Genomic DNA, 15,461 nt, shown 5'->3' with positions numbered 1-15,461 from the left:
ATGCGGATTCCGCCGGACCGGAGTCTACCCATCTCTTTCCATCTGGCAATATTTCTCTGCTATCGTGCTCATCGCGCGATGTTTGCCTCCGGAGTGTCAGTTTGTCCCGAATTTTCGCTGTAGAAGAAGACATTTCCAGAATGTGCTGGAGTGATGTGTGATTTCTTGCGTTCCCTTTGTGTACTTCCCTTGTCTGCATTTTTTTTAACTTCAATTTTAATTTATTTGATTGTCAGCCTAGAAAGAGTAAACAATACCTACATCTAGAAATACCTAATCTAATATTAATTGTAAACTAGAGAGTGAAGAATTCTAAAAGTAAAAAAGTATTATTCTGAGGTAGTAACAAAGCTATTAATAATCCTAATGACAAGAGCTAATACGATCTTAGCTGATACGCTAAGATTGATGGAGGGGAGATTGGTTTATTTTTCAATTATTAATTTCAATTATTGGTTTATTGGTTTAACGGATTAATTATTGATTTGTTTTTCATCAGCAGCTAATTTGTAGAACAACGCACTTCAAGGACGCCAACGACACGGCTAAACATTCGCAGCACCAGTCGATGACGTCATTTCCAGACGAGCACCAGCTGAACACGCAACAGTCGTTGATATTCTGGCGCGATGGGTTGAAGGAAGAACGAATGAGAAAGGGTAGTGGAACGTATGCAAAAACGCATGTGGAAAGAGTAAGAAAACTGTTCAGAAAACAGTGTGTATAAAGAAAGCAGAAATGGTGTATCTAACTGCAACCATCAATCCGAAAATATGGGTACGGGACAAATACATTTGTATGCGTGAGTAGGACCAGCAACCCCAGCATTTGAATGTGTGCGTGAGAATCGGTTTGTGCCGTGCTGAAAGTGTTTACCTTAGCTGCTGCTAGTATAAACACTATAGAAAATCTTATGGGAAATGTTTTTAACGCGAGCCCCCCTTGGCAATTGTTGGTTGGGACGCACGTCAAATCGGTCAGCCCCGAGCTCGCCCGAGCGCGTACGACGAAGCCGAACGCCACCAATCCGACCGGGCGATGACGTGCGCACGGCGTGCGGCCACAGCCAATCGGAACGCTCGGATGTTGCACAACGAAAATAGCTCGGCTGGGGCACTCGCGCGCGCGAAAAGGTTTTTACGTACCGTGGAGGGGGCCCTGGGACCTACGCTCCATGGGCCGGGCCCGTCATTACCGCTGGTGAACAGTACGTGGAAGGATCGACGCGCATCGAACACTCTCGCGCTGCCCGAGAGTGTGAACCAATTTGTGGTTTCTTCTTTTTGGTTTTTTTTTATATTGTGGCGTTTGCTGGCTCCATTGCCCTTTTACTGTGACCTCTGCATACTGTGGTGTGTACTCAAGCGTGTGCGTGTGTGAATAGGACTCGGTGGCCACCGAGGGAGCGCCAATCTACAGCATCGATCAACCTCCAGATATTATCAATTTGCGCCAACGGGGCCACCTCACTTCCGGTTGAAATAGACGACACCTAGCAACTACATTACAGAGTAAGTGGATCAGCATATATGTGTGTGTGTGTGTGTATGAGAGTGTTTGTGAGCTAAAAAACGCAACTCATGGTCGACCGATTATATGCGCTGTTACTTGGAGCGAAAAAAGGAAACTTTACCTCCTTCCCGCCTTTGCTAGACATTTCTACCCTCAACAAAGCTCTCCAGGAACTCCACAAATTCCACAAACCAACCCTGTGAATCGCACTACGCCATTTCCAGCTTCCCCGAATGACATACCCCAACATACATGGGTGTGTGTGTGTGCGTGTTTTTTCGAGAAGATTCGGAACGATTCAAGCGACACTTGAAACATTTGCTCGCGGCTGTCTCCTTCCCCAGGGAGCTCCGGGAACGTTTTTCAAGGACGAATTTTCCTTTTCCATTGAGGGCGTGAGGGGGGTAGGGGGGGGGGGTTGTTTTGGGGGTTGACAAAATACGCATCCTTCACTTCATGGTAGGATGAGGGTGGGGAGACTTCCAAAGGGAGGGCCGCGCGGGTTCCGAACTGATTGACGTCAGCGCGCAGTCCAAGATGGCGCAGCTTGTTTTTGTGTACACGCGCGCGGTGTGTGGCGGTGTTTCTAGAAATTTCGGCGACCGCCATCTTCCATCTCGCTTTGCCGCTTGCAATGCCTAAAATGGGGGAATTTTGTTATGGCGAGGGGTGTGTGTGGGGGAGGGGGTTCCACTGCTCGGTTTTTATGCTGTTTGTTAACACATTCACCCCCCCCCCCTCCTCCATCTCTCCCTTCACACCCTCCCCGACAATCCAAGGGCTATCAATCCAAGGTCCCGACGGCAATTTGACATATCTTTGCTCTACGATTGCGTGTGCGTGTGTGTGTGTATGCGTGCTGATTGCACACCTAAATTCATTACCCCTCCCACCACCATTCCAACCGGTTTTTAGCACCATTTTAGCATCCCCCCCTTCTTTGGCACTTTTTTTTTAAGTGAGCGTCTCTTTCGGCACGTTTTCGCCATTTTCTCGCCGCGGTAGACGCGCGCCGCAAAGATCTTTCTGGAACGTTCGAACACACGCGCGCCCGCTCATCTGGGTGAGACCTTCGGAAGCGAGAAGAGAGGGGGGGGGGGCTTCACTGATATTTGTCCCCGTTTATATTATTTTTTGTTTTCCCTCTCTCCAATGGCGGTGGTTAGCACATTTCTGATGCTCTTTTTCTTTTTCTTTTTTAACTCTTGTTGTTGTTGTCGCGCCGTAAATTCGTGTTCGTGATCCGAAGGTTCACAACCTGTTAGACCAGTTTGGGAGCAAACAAAAAAAAAAAGGGGGGCCGAATGTCGCTGACGCAACACAGTGCGTTCTAGAACGTTTTCGTGTTGCGGGCGGCGTGTCGCACGCGCGTGGCAGTAGTTTTAGTGGGAGCTTCTTTTTTTTTATTTTTAATCCCCTTCTAATGGTGGATCGGATTTATGGGACCCGCCCCATTAGACCCATTAGCAGGAGGTGGGGGGGGGAGGTGAGTTTTTTAACCTAAGCAGAAGCAACAGAAAGAAAAAGAAGTAGAGTGGTCGCTTCCGGGCGGGATGCGGGCCGCTTATCTTATCTTCGGGTTGACTGGTGCGACGCGACACAAGCTCTCCCCGTAATGGTGATGCGGCTTTGCGACAAAACCTACAGCCATCATCTCTCCCTCTCTCACTCGCACACATACACCGGGGATATTGGAAATACCACTCAGCACAGGCAACAGGCAGTGCACGTTTGCGATAAGCGGTGATTCCCTCGCAGTATCTACTGAAGTGTGCACCACGCCAGTTCGTCCATTTTGTCTCCGCACGGCACCTGCAGCGTATAAACCCTCTGACGCAAAACAGGTACATCTGGATGTATCTGATGCACGCTTGTGTGTGTTTGTGTGTTTTATTTGACCTGAAAGAAAACCCCCTGCTGTTGGGATTCGCCGCCGTGAAAGTGAACACTGCAAGGCACTAAACGCCACTTTCCGCCATCTTGTTTTTCGTTTCAGGTTGAGGGCTGGCAACTCTCAACTCATCTCGGGGCGTTATCTAAAGCGTTAAAATTTCAGTGGAATTAAACGGTGAATTTATCGTAAGTATTCTCAACCCTTCCCTCCTCCCCCCACTCTTTCCGGGATGTTCACTTACGCTTCGTTTTGCTCTTCGTCCCTTCCCCGCAACCAGTCACTATCCCGATGGCACAAGCAACTGAGTTCGTCAACGACTGCCGCTCATGGCGAGAAATCCTGTCGGCGAAGTCGTGCGTCGGCCGCGGTGCCGACGGCGCCCGACCAGCGCCTGGAAGAGACGATCTTCTTTTACGGAGGCCTAGTCAACCGGAGCGATCGGAATGCGTACTCGCCGCTGGACGAGCCACTGCTGCTGCTGCACGCCGCCGCGCCGCCGGACGACGAGGCGGCCGGCTGGCTGAACACCACGACCACGATGCTGTGCTCGCCGGGGGCGTCGGCTGGCGCGGCCGACGCCAGCACCGACGCGGCCTGGTGGTCGCCGGGAAAGGGCCGGATGGACGTGGGGCGCACCAGCGCTACAACAGGTGAACGGTCGCCGGGCGACGGGCCACGGACGGCAGCACCCGGCTGCCGGAATGAGTTTGACAAAGCAACCAGCGCGAGCTTCAGTGGTGCTGAGGCGAGCATAACTGTACACGACGTATGTAATAAGAGCGGCGGCAGCGGCAGCAGCAACGGCGGCAGCGGCCGCCACCACGACAGTAGCGGCGGCTGCGGCGGCCAATTTTCTAGCGGAGCACGGAGCCATGTGGCCCCGGGCAGCTGCAGCGGTGGTGGGACCGCTGCAGCCGCCACTCCCGCCGGTGCGCCCGCAGCAGTGCGGCAGCACCAGCCCACCAGCATCATCTCCCCCAAGAAACCGTGCGACTACAGTAGCATCATTAGCGTTAGAAGCAGTAGCAGTAATAGCAATCGAGGCGGCGGCGGCGGCGGCGGCCGGCCATACGGCCCACCGTCGTACGGTGGCGGTCCGGGGTCCACCACCCCCACCACCACCACCAACACCGCCCTATCCACAGCCCTGTCACCACCAACACCACCACCCTCACTACTACTACCGGACATCGACTGGACGAACGAGACGTGCCTGGGAGGTGCCGGGACCGATCACGACTTTACCAACACGATCGTCGACGGGCCCGCTAGCCACCATCTCTGGCTGCGTTCGCCGACCGCCAGCAGCAGCAGCAGCAACATCACCGACACCGAGCTCGAGCGCAGCCTGGACGAGTACCAGCATGTCCGGGGCATGGGGCCGGCCCGTACCGCGCTCGAGACGAGCATCGACTGCGCGAACCTGCTCGACGAGCTGCAGGTCGAGCTGGCGCAGCCGGCCCTCGCCCTCAGCTCGCCCGTGTCGCTGCACGAGGAGATCGAGCAGCTGTCGAGCGCGTTCGACTGCGACGCCTCCAACCATCTGGTGTCGACGGTCACGGCCGCGCCGGCGTCCGCCGCCGCCGCCGCCGCCGCCCTCCCATTTCTCGGGCTGGCCGCCGACGACACCGAACCGATCTCGCTCAACATACTCAAGTGGCTGCAGGAGGACATCTCGACCGGGCTGCTACCGGAGCAGCAACCGCCTCCACAACCATCGCCCGCCCAGGACCTGTTCGAGCACAGCCTCGACCAAATACACAACATCACCGGGCTTGCCCGGCTCGGCAACAAGGCGACAGCGGCGGCGAGTCGACGTTTCGGTGCTACCAACGCTACTACTGCTGCTGTAACGAACACGACGACGACCACAACGACGACGACGCACAGTGCGGATCCGCAGCGCGACCACAACTACTTCGCCATGAAGCGACGCCTCCAGCAGGAGGAAGAGGAGGAGGTGGAGGCACAGGAGGAGGAGGAGCAGGAGGAGATTAGCCGCAGCAAGACCAGCAAGGTGCCCCGGCTCGCCAGCGACGAAGGTCGTTGGGCGGCGGCCGGCGAGAGCACCATCTTCTCAGCGCCACCCGCCACCAATACGATCTGCAAACAGCTTCATCAACAACAACAACAACAACAACAACAGACGGCGAACGCAATGGGCAGGAAGCTGTCCTCCCTTGCCAGCCGCAAGGCGGCCACACTCGCCATCAACGTGAGCCACAAGACGAGCGAAGCGGCTCCGGCACACTCCACCATCAATGGGCAGGCGCTGGCAGCACTGCTGCAGACGACGACGACGACGACTACTACGACCACGACGCCCAGTACCTACGAGCCGTCGCTACGCGTGCCGCCGCTAGCAGCGGCCGCCACACTCAACACGCCCGACCTCACCAACGACATACTGGATTTGGAAGATGAAAAGTTTGATCTGCTGTCGTTCATCGACACCAATGACGTAAGTGTCGTAGTAGTAGTGATAGTAATAATAGTAGTAGAACTAGCATCGTGACAGTGTGCCTAACATTCGCTCTCTCTTTCTTTCTTTTCTTCTCAAAAACAAAACAAAAAACAGGAATCGTTAGAATTTAACCCCTACCACGCGACCGTCGAGGAGAAGCCGACGCTAGAGCTGCTGGCGTCGCCGGCCGCCATTACGCCGGCGGGACGGACGCGCACCATCCTCGCGCCGAAGCAGCCATCGCAGAAGAAGGAGGGAGGCAGCGATGCCGAGCGGCAGATCTGCCAGCTGCTGACGCTGGACAGCCTGCGGCAGCTGACGAGCGCCGCCGAGGATGTGGCGAACCGTGCCGGCGGCACCAGCGCGTCCCCTACCGGCAGCAGCAGCCAGCACCACAGCGGCAGCATCGGGCGGCGTACCAATGCGAGCAGCAGCGCGTGCAGCATCGGTTCCCGCTCGTCCGCGTCGTCCGTGTGCGGCGACTCGGGCTCGGACGTCTCTTCCAGCACCACCAACACCACCGCCAAGACGCCGAAGCGGCGGGGCCGCCCGCCCAAGCAGGCCGGCACCGTGCGGGACCGGTCGCAGTACCAGCATCTGAGCGAGGCCGACTGGCGCTACCGGGAGCAGCGGGACAAGAACAACGAGGCGTCCCGGAAGTCGCGCATCAACCGGAAGGACCGCGAGCTGAAGCTGGAGCTGGAGGCGGACCGGCTGAGCGCCCAGCACCAGAAGCTGTCGTACGAGGAGCGCCGCCTGCAGCAGGACTGCCAGCGGTGGCGCAAGGCGGTCATGAAGCTGGCCCTGCTGTAAACCCGCCGGCTGTTGGTTGTTGCTGTGAGGTTAGGTCGTGAGGGAGGGGTTTTTGTTTTTCTCCCTGCTTTTACATATATATATACATATTGTTTAGTACTAATCTTAAGGCCACTAGCATATATAGGCCACCTACCGTTATCAACGCGGCGCCATTTTGCTGCGAGCACGTGGTTGTTTCGTGCGCCATTTTTTTCTCTGCGGGGCGTGTGAGATAACCACCGACAACAAGTGGGCGATTATCGATTTTCTGTCCGTCAGTACTTTGTTTTTTTCTTTCTCTCTTCTCACTTACGCCCACGTGCAATCCTAACCCCCAAAAGTTTCCCAAGCCCCGCAGTGAGCGTGGTTTTAACCTAAAATGGCGGCAACGCGCAGTGCCGTTTATCTCGTTTTTGCCCCAGTTTCTCTGTTTTCTGTCGAATAACGCACGAATACACGTTTCGGTACGGCAGTTTTGTTTGGTAGGAACGTTCTCTTGTTGTTTTCTTATTGTGGGGCTTGTATTTCGTTTTGTTTTTTGTTTTTTGTTTTTCATTTCTACTACTATGCCCCACGTCTGTTTGGTGGGTTAGTTGTACCCCGGTGGTGGTTTTAACACTATGTACTCTGCACAGATTTTAAAGTAAAGAACGTTTTACGTCCTGTAATCAACTAACCGTAGTAATTAGCTGTTTAAAAGAGACAGAGAAAAAAAACACACACATATAAGATGATAATTGCTTGTGACAGCCGCGGGAGCCTCCAACAGGCTCGTTTGCATTGTTGTGCATTGCTATTTTAAACATCTTCTTGTATCAATAAAGGCAGGCCTGCCACCAAAAAAAAAAAATCCCACATGTTTTGTTATTTTTGTTATTCCGCTGTTCGTATATTTCCACTGCACACGTGTCGACCTTTCGAGGCAACTGTCTCGGAGGGATAAGGAAAAAACAACACTTCAAGGTTTTCTATCTCTCCGATCCCAAAAAAAAACAAAATCCTCCGTGCGTGTCAGAAAATGTTAACCTCGAGCAGGGTAAAGCCCTTGGCAAAGGGCCGCCCTAGGAGAGGATGGAGGCAAAGACAACCCTTCCCCCCAAAAAAAAAACCGCAGACAGCAACCGCCCTTGAACCTGCGCTCTGCGGACGTGGTGCGTGACAAACAACATCTTCTCGTTCTCTATTGCGTATTGCGCGGCTCGAAAAGGGCAGCTGAAGGTCGTGACCAAAACAAACGCCCCGAAAAAAAAAAAAACGTCTACGCCATAACATACGACGGTGGCTCACAGTCAAAGTAGTGGGGATGTATGTTTTTTTATTCTTCCATGTTCGTTTGAAGCAATCACAGGAAAGCTAAAGGTTTGATGTGTGAATTTTTAATTTGATACATGAATATTTAAACCCCTACCTTTGTCTACCACGTGCGTTCTTCTGGAAGGGTTTCATCCAAACCTTTTTGGACTGATGATAAATTAGACGCAGATGAAGTGCTGACGTCCCTACCGTCACTGGAAGTGCTCACGGATTTTTATACTGATAGTGTTATTGCTATCTCTGCTATCTTGGACGGGACAATCGTACCTACAGACAATGTCTGTGAAACGCGGAAATGAATTGTTGAGGCAATTAGTACCTTTTACAGATGACACAGCCTCCTGAAGACCAGAAGAGCACACCGGCTCGGTGAGGCTCTAAATAATGCTGGCAATACCTACTCTTAGTCTTTGACTATTATTCGTGGAAACCTTCCTGTGTTTGTCTTTTAGAACTCTCCAGAGTTATGCTCATGCAAAAAATCAGATCGATATCAGATTGAAAACCCTCGAAATGACATGCACAAATGTAAAGTATTGAACTTGTCAATTATGACCAATATGGATCTCCAATTGTTAAATATCAGTTATTAGAAGTCAACTATGTTGAGAGATCATCTGCGTATTACATAACTTAGACCAGGCGGTCTACGACCTAATTTTCGGTCTAATTTTGAAAAGAGTGTTACTGTTATTTATAATTTAAAATGTATTACATCTTTAAGGAGTATCAGGAATGAATTTAAGAATCAGAAAAAAATACTATCACTAAAGACCGAATTGTCCCAAGTGCTATTCATCATCAGTTAGATAGAATAAATAACTGCTTCGAATTGTTTGAAAAGTTTTCATCCAGGCTTGGTTACAAAGCATAATAATAACATAAATCGTAAGACATGTTAATAACGTAAATCGTATCCTCAGCCAGGTCTTAATGGATTAGCATTCTCCATAACATTGTAGATACCCTCGCAACAATCCTAAACATTAATGTTACTTCTGGATTTCAACATAAATCATATTTTTTTGGTACAACAACCCGCACAAAAAGGATGTTTTTGAGGACTTTTCCACATTGTTATATCGAGACAGTTCTCAAAAATATAAGCTGTTGGCACGATAACGACCTCGTGCATTTTGACAGGCGAATGTTTACAAAACATCAAGCTGTATAGGATAGCTCGAATAGTTAGAACTATAAACACCAGATGGCGGCACCTGTTAGATAAGGACAAAAAGATATTCCCAAATACGAGACAGATATGTGATCAAAAGTAGGACCAATTAAGACAAAATTCGGCAGCGGTCGCTAAACAGGTCTAATAGGGTCAAGTAGCACAGCTGATCGACGAACAGGGCGCCATCGCGAAACGCGGTTAGTAGCAAAATATAAAGCAGAAAGAACAGACTAATTTTTAAACTGTGCAAAAAATCCTACAAAAGCCAGTTCTAAGAAAGTCTACCCAGCTACTCATTTACTGTTACACACGTAACAACATAAGCCATGTTTTCCCGTGATTTTTGGGATACTTCATAGCAACACCTTCATTAGTTATCCTCAACATAAATATCTCTCTAAGCTGACGGTCTCCTTAGATTCACCCTTAGCTGACCCTTGAAGATTCACCTTAGAATGATTGCTCTCTAAGAGGAATGCACATTTGACCACCGAACAAATTTGATTGCGAATTTCGGATTTTTTGCCATGGCAGACGAAGACGTGCGTGCAGGCATGTTTTGAAGATCCTCGATCTTCGAAGACATTCGATTTTTATCAATTCCTCAGGTTTGGCGACAAAATTGTTGGAGTAGAGCTTCTCTATCATGTTTGTCGAGAAATTCTGGATGGTACACAGCACAGTGAGAAATTACGCCGAGAATCGCATCTAACCTTTGGCGTCATTGCTAGCCGCTGCGAGGCTAGTGGACACGCTTCCTGATATGTTTGCCAATATTTCCCAGGTAATCGATAGGTTTCACTGTATGGCCAGTTGCACTGATCTCTCCGGCCAGGGGAACTCAGCGATGTCGCCACTTGATCCTCGGCTTTCATTTTGAGCTTCCTTTGGAACCTCAAGTCTCTCCGGGTCATTGGTAATTCGGAACTGGGGGTTCCTTTCGATGCTCTGATTGTTGTCTAATAGTGCCAAGAAGTTGTTGATGTCTGGATGTTAGAGTTCGACTGAGTAGAGGTGTCAAATTTTGGTCTGCTGACTCATGGGATACTATTATTCAGATTAAGTGCAATTAGCGTTTCGTTAGTACAGGTTAGTCCATTTTTTTAATGCAAACGTTACAGACTGCCCGATTTTCATTTCAGTTTTCGAGGTTTTTTTTTTAAATATATCGCCCCAATTTTTTGCACGATCATATAGCTAAAGTGTCCTAGAAGTCTGAAAGTCAAAAGAAAGGAGAAAAAACGAAGTCCTCGATTTTAGATGCCACTGCCACTGTATAAAAAACAACACACCCGCTATTGCTATCGATTCGTTATATTTTGCGGTGTATATTCGCTTCGATATTACACTGAACTGTACTGTACTCGCTAGCTCTAATCGTCTGCTGACAGCTTTGGTGAGTCTACTGCGAGCAAAAAGGGAATGGAGTAATAACATTTACACATGCTTGCTTGCTAAACCTTAACCTACTACCGGGAGCACTTTGGCTGCACAATGATGATTACAAAACATATAAAGATATAAGCTTATAAAAAACACATACACACATATAATAATATATCCTTCGCGTCTATCTGATATCACGGTTCAACATGCCTCGCCCTATTCTGACTCGCACTATTTCTTGCTGGACAGCTGCCCGATCATGTTTTCGACCTTTGCCATCAGCGCGGAATCGTTGCAGTGGTCGTGAATCTTCAGCAAGCTGTCGATGTCCTTCTGCATGAACGCGATGGTCGCCGCATCGGCATAGCAACTGCGTCGGGAGAAAAAAGAACACAATTTAAAACACCGTTACCAACGACTTGTACACCTTTGATCGATCGGAGTCGTCCGGAGTCCTCCGGAGTTGTTCGGAGTCGTCAGATGTCGCCCGGAGTCGTTTGGAGTTGGAGTCGTCCGGAGTCGTCCGGAGACGTTCTGAGTCGTCTGGAGTCGTCCGGAATCGTTTGGAGTCGTTTGGCATCGTTTGAAGTCGGAGTCGACCGGAATCGGAGTCGGTCGGAGTCAACAGGAGCCGTCCGGTGTAATGTGCTTGTGACCAGGAATTTCATTTCAATATTTTTTTTTTAAATATCTTTTAATTTGTGCGTGAATTTCGAATACAGGCCATTGTTTCGAAGGTCTACTCCGGCCCTGGACTCCGGAAGTCTCCAACTCCAACCGATTCCGGACGACTCCGAATGACTCCAACCGATTCCGGACGACTCCGAATGACTCCAACCGACTCCGGACAACTCCAGACGTAAAAAGGAAAAATGAAGTTTTCGTCGGAATCGATTCCATCTAGCTCCGAAGTTTTCTGGAATCGATTCCGGATAGTAGGTCCGAAATCAGTTCCGAAATCAGCAGCGGGATCAGCAGCGGAATCGGAATTGGTTCCAGAATCGGCTCCAGATTCGACTTCGGAAATTGGAATCGGCTCGGGAACTAGCTCTGGAACCGGTTCCGGAATAGGAATTTTGATTCAAGAACTGATTCTTATTCTGGAGCATATTTCAATTCTCGAGACGATTTAGGAATCAGCTCCGAATTCAACTCCAGGAATCGGCTCCGGAATCGGAATCGATTCCAGCATCGGAATCGGCCCCGGAATTGATTCCGAACACGGAATCGGAATCGGGTAGGTCCGATTCTGAGCTCCCACCACTACTCCGGACGATTCCGGACGACTTCGGATGATGCCGGTCAACTCCAGGCGATTCCGGTCGATTCCGAACCGGATTTTTTGCCAACATTACCCATCACTATTCTACATACTAGTGACTTACCCCGCCCGCAGATACCACTTCAGCTTCGTCTCCTCGTCGCACCGGGGCAGATACTTTTTCGCCTCGGTCACGTTCTGCTTCGCCAGGCACACCTCGACAAACGGTTCGTACCCGATCGCGCTCTTCTTCGCCCGGCCGAGCTTCTCCAGCTCCTCCCACTGGTAGTTGTCCGCGTACGTCTGCACCCGCAGCCACCAGAAGCGCCGGTCGGACATGCGGAACTCGCTCTTGAGCTTTTCCGCGTACCGCTGGTCGCCGAGCTGCAGCAGCTTGCGCACCATCGCGTGCAGCGCCAGCCCGAAGAAGTCCTTCTGGTACTTGTCCTGCAGCAGCTTCTGGTGCCGGATCAGCTTCTTCGTCTCGTCCGCCAGGTCGGCCTCGACCTGCTTGCCCGCCTTGCGGTAGTTGCCGCTGATGTCCGGTATCGAGGCGTCCAGGTTGCCGAGCTGGAGCGCTTCGCGCAGCGCCAGCTCCGCCTGCGACAGAAAGTCGTCCTCCTGCGAGTGGATGTCCTTCAGCGTGGACAGGCTGTTCAGCTGGCAGTACTTCTTGTACAGATTTTGGGCGAGCGGGTAGCGCCGGATCGTCATGTGGAACTTGGCGAGCGCGGTCGTGTTCTTCATCTCGAGGATCGCCATGTAGATGAGGTCGATGTCGCCCGACTGGGTGGCGGCAATCAGCGCCTTCTCGCACGCGCCGAGCTTCAGCAGCAGCGGCACCTGCAGCTTCTTCTTCGTCTCCATCTCGAGCAGCTACGGGGTAGGGGGGTAAAAACCGCAAAAAATATAAAAAAGTCGTGTTTGACACAAAAAAAACAGCACAAGCATGCGTTTTTACCGTAATGGCGAGCTTCGTTTTGCCGATCTGCTGCGCTTTGTCGGCCACGTTTGCGTACGACATCGGTTCGCGCAGGCCGGCGCTAGAGAATTTAGCCGCTATCTTGCGCGCCACCTCGTCATCGTCTGCAAAGGAAGGTGTTAAGGGGACAGAGGTCGGTTAATAAAAGAAACAATCTCGCGAACATCCAGCTTCGTTTTGTATGCCTACTCTTGTCGTGCGTAATCTTCTGGAACGCCCAATGCTCCAGGATGCGCGTCTCCTGCAGCTTCAGATACTTGGCGATGTGGATCGCCAGCCCGTAGTACTTGCGGAACACCAGCCGGTCCAGTATAACGACCGGCTGCAGATGGTTGAACCTGTTGGTGGAACATTTTTTTCATAAAACAGCGGCTCGTCTCATACTCTCCCACCCTCTCGCCGGTGCTTACTGCTGTATGGTGATCGGGATGCCCACGTTCCGGTCGCGCAGCACATTCAGCACCTTGAGCGTGCGGCACATCGTGATGTAGTCGGTACAGTCGTAGCCCGAGAGGAAGCTCTTGCCAAAGTACGCCGCCTGTATCAGGCACTTCTGCGTGCTCGGGTCGAACTCGTGGCCGGCCGCCTGGACGCAGTCGGCGACGGCGGCCGGCAGCCGGTGCTGTATCAGGCACAGGTACTCGTCCGACTGGTGGCTCCGGTCCCGGAACTTGCGGTGCGCCTCGAACAGGAAGCTCGCCGGCTCGGAGATGTTGATGCCGAAGATCTTGCTCGTGCTGGGCGGCACCCGCTGCACCAGCTCGTGGCAGTAGTTGGTCAGCACGCGCACACAGTCCATCTCGGGGATGAGCGCCACCGGCGTGTCGTACGTGTACACGCTCGATTCGCCGCTCGCCCCCACCACCAGCAGCAGGTGCGCGTAGCAGACGATGACGGCCTGCCCGTCCGGCCCGGTGCTGCCGTCGATGCACCACACCAGCTGGTTGGCCTGCTCCTGCCGACCGGTCGCAAACTCGCAGTACTTGCGCTTCAGGTCCCACGAGCCCATCCAGAGGCAGCCGGTGTTGGTCAGCAGCGCGACGTGCTCGTGATCGAACGAGACGGCCAGCAGGCTGATCGACTGGTAGTCGTGCCGCATCGCGGGCGTCGTGTTGGTGAACGCGTTGTCGCCGTGCCGCACCAGGGTGATCTCGTTGCCGGATGCTAGCAGGCAGCTGGTCGTGCGGTCCTTGCACACCATCTCCCAGCAGGTGAGGCTGCTCGTAAGGTCTGCAATAGAGAGAGAGAGAAGGAACGCTGACTCACTGCGCAATGGGAATGACGCGGAAGGGCCGGGCTTACTGAGCAGCTCCGAGAGCGGGCGCGACTTCGGATCCTTGATGTTGTTCAGGATGTAGATCTTAAAGCCGGACGTCATCACGGCCACGCCCGTGCCGGAGGCGGAGGTAAAGATGCGGGCGTCCGCCACGTCCGTCACGTCCTTGCCGACGCTGAACTTGTGCACAAAGTTGCCGAACATGTCGTGCAGGAAGATGGTACCGTCGTCCTGCACCCCGATCAGCTCTTCCGCGTCCGACCAGCCGAGCGTGACCAGATTGCCGCAATCCCACTGCAATTTTTCAAGCGAAGGTGAGGGGCGTGCTTGTGAGTGGAACAGATTGTAAAGGGATGGGGAGGGCACTAGTTACATTGATGGAAGAGAGCAGCTTGCCCACGCAGTTGAAGATGCGTATGATCGGTCGCGTGCTGGCGCCCCCGTCCAGCTTGACGAACAGCTTCGGATCCTTGACGACGGCGATCGGACCACCGTACGGTGCCGCATACACGCGCATATGCTCCAGGTTGATGCTGCCGGGCCATTCCATGGTGTAGAGTTCGATTTTGCTGTGTCGGGGAAAGGATACGCGTTAGAGGGCGGAAATGAAGGGAGGGGGTCGGTCAGGGAAATACTTTACCGGAAGGCATTGCCCTGTCCCAGCGTGAACCAGTCGCCCGTATTGCATAGCAGCGACATTGTAAAGCGTCTTAAAACTACACACACACTCAAACACACAAAAACACAAACACTATACTAAAAATTTACACTTTTGTTATCAATTTCCCACCCCTTTGGGAATGCCCGATCTGGTTCGTATTTTCCTTCCCCCTTTTTTACTATGAGTTTGGGAAAAGATGAATCAGAATAACAATAACAATAACAAATGAGCTGTCAGGTACCATATGATCAGCGCTGACGTTTACAGTTTTGTTTACATCTTGTAGACGCATTTGTGGCGAGCGTGAAAATTCAAGCTTATTCGTGCTACCCACAAGGAAAATAGTTTATTTTATTGAATAATATTCATTTTTGGGACCGTTTTCGTTCTTAACTTTCGTTCTGTTTTAATAGTCGTATGATCGGTGCGTGGATTCATGCAGCCGTTGTACAATGCCAGGAATGACAGCCCTTTAACCTTGTTGCTACCAACCACAAAACTGAAAATGGATTTTGTGAATTAACTTTTCAATGACTTTTGAATCTCCAAATTAGAACAATTCTCAATCCTCTTTTTCGTTTGACCTGTTTGACCTGAACCTGTCGGGTCGGAGCCATCCGTAAGCGACCCGGTGTCGTTCGGGTCCACCCGAAAGGTGCAAGTAGGTTCAATAGGTTCAACAACTCCGGTAGGTGCAAGAAAGCATAAGCGACTACAACACGTTTGTGCACAGAGTTCG

At 51.7% G+C, this 15,461-nt stretch overlaps 2 protein-coding genes and 1 long non-coding RNA gene across 4 annotated transcripts; 1 reads left to right on the top strand and 2 right to left on the bottom strand.

The window, feature by feature from the left end:
* The first annotated feature begins 1,118 nt into the window (after nucleotides 1-1,118).
* On the top strand, nucleotides 1,119-7,341 carry LOC120905835 (mucin-19-like). 2 transcript variants are annotated; one of them, XM_040317055.1, is made up of 4 exons: nucleotides 1,119-1,511; nucleotides 3,509-3,591; nucleotides 3,684-5,867; nucleotides 5,985-7,341. In XM_040317055.1, the coding sequence occupies exons 3-4, from the start codon at nucleotides 3,945-3,947 to the stop codon at nucleotides 6,681-6,683; spliced, it is 2,622 nt and encodes an 873-aa protein (XP_040172989.1). In that variant the 5' UTR covers nucleotides 1,119-1,511; nucleotides 3,509-3,591; nucleotides 3,684-3,944; the 3' UTR covers nucleotides 6,684-7,341. The 2 variants fall into 2 exon arrangements, with proteins under 2 accessions (XP_040172989.1, XP_040172990.1); XM_040317056.1 differs by lacking the exon at nucleotides 1,119-1,511 and adding an exon at nucleotides 3,044-3,356.
* A 619-nt stretch (nucleotides 7,342-7,960) lies between these two features.
* LOC120906123 lies at nucleotides 7,961-8,677 on the bottom strand. The gene is made up of 2 exons (XR_005740029.1): nucleotides 8,381-8,677; nucleotides 7,961-8,259 (listed from the first exon to the last, which is right to left on the bottom strand). It is a non-coding gene; the product is annotated as an uncharacterized LOC120906123 (long non-coding RNA).
* Nucleotides 8,678-10,452: 1,775 nt separating this feature from the next.
* On the bottom strand, nucleotides 10,453-15,101 carry LOC120906119 (vacuolar protein sorting-associated protein 16 homolog). The gene is made up of 8 exons (XM_040317580.1): nucleotides 14,702-15,101; nucleotides 14,435-14,630; nucleotides 14,088-14,355; nucleotides 13,196-14,015; nucleotides 12,975-13,123; nucleotides 12,765-12,889; nucleotides 11,928-12,679; nucleotides 10,453-10,912 (listed from the first exon to the last, which is right to left on the bottom strand). Exons 1-8 carry the CDS (start codon nucleotides 14,758-14,760, stop codon nucleotides 10,774-10,776), a joined length of 2,508 nt encoding a protein of 835 aa, XP_040173514.1. The 5' UTR covers nucleotides 14,761-15,101; the 3' UTR covers nucleotides 10,453-10,773.
* Nucleotides 15,102-15,461: the final 360 nt, after the last annotated feature.

This window comes from Anopheles arabiensis, chromosome X (assembly GCF_016920715.1).
Source record: "Anopheles arabiensis isolate DONGOLA chromosome X, AaraD3, whole genome shotgun sequence".
Lineage (NCBI taxonomy): Eukaryota > Metazoa > Arthropoda > Insecta > Diptera > Culicidae > Anopheles > Anopheles arabiensis.
Note: the sequence above shows the minus strand (reverse complement) of the source record. Positions and strands in the feature narration are given on the sequence as shown.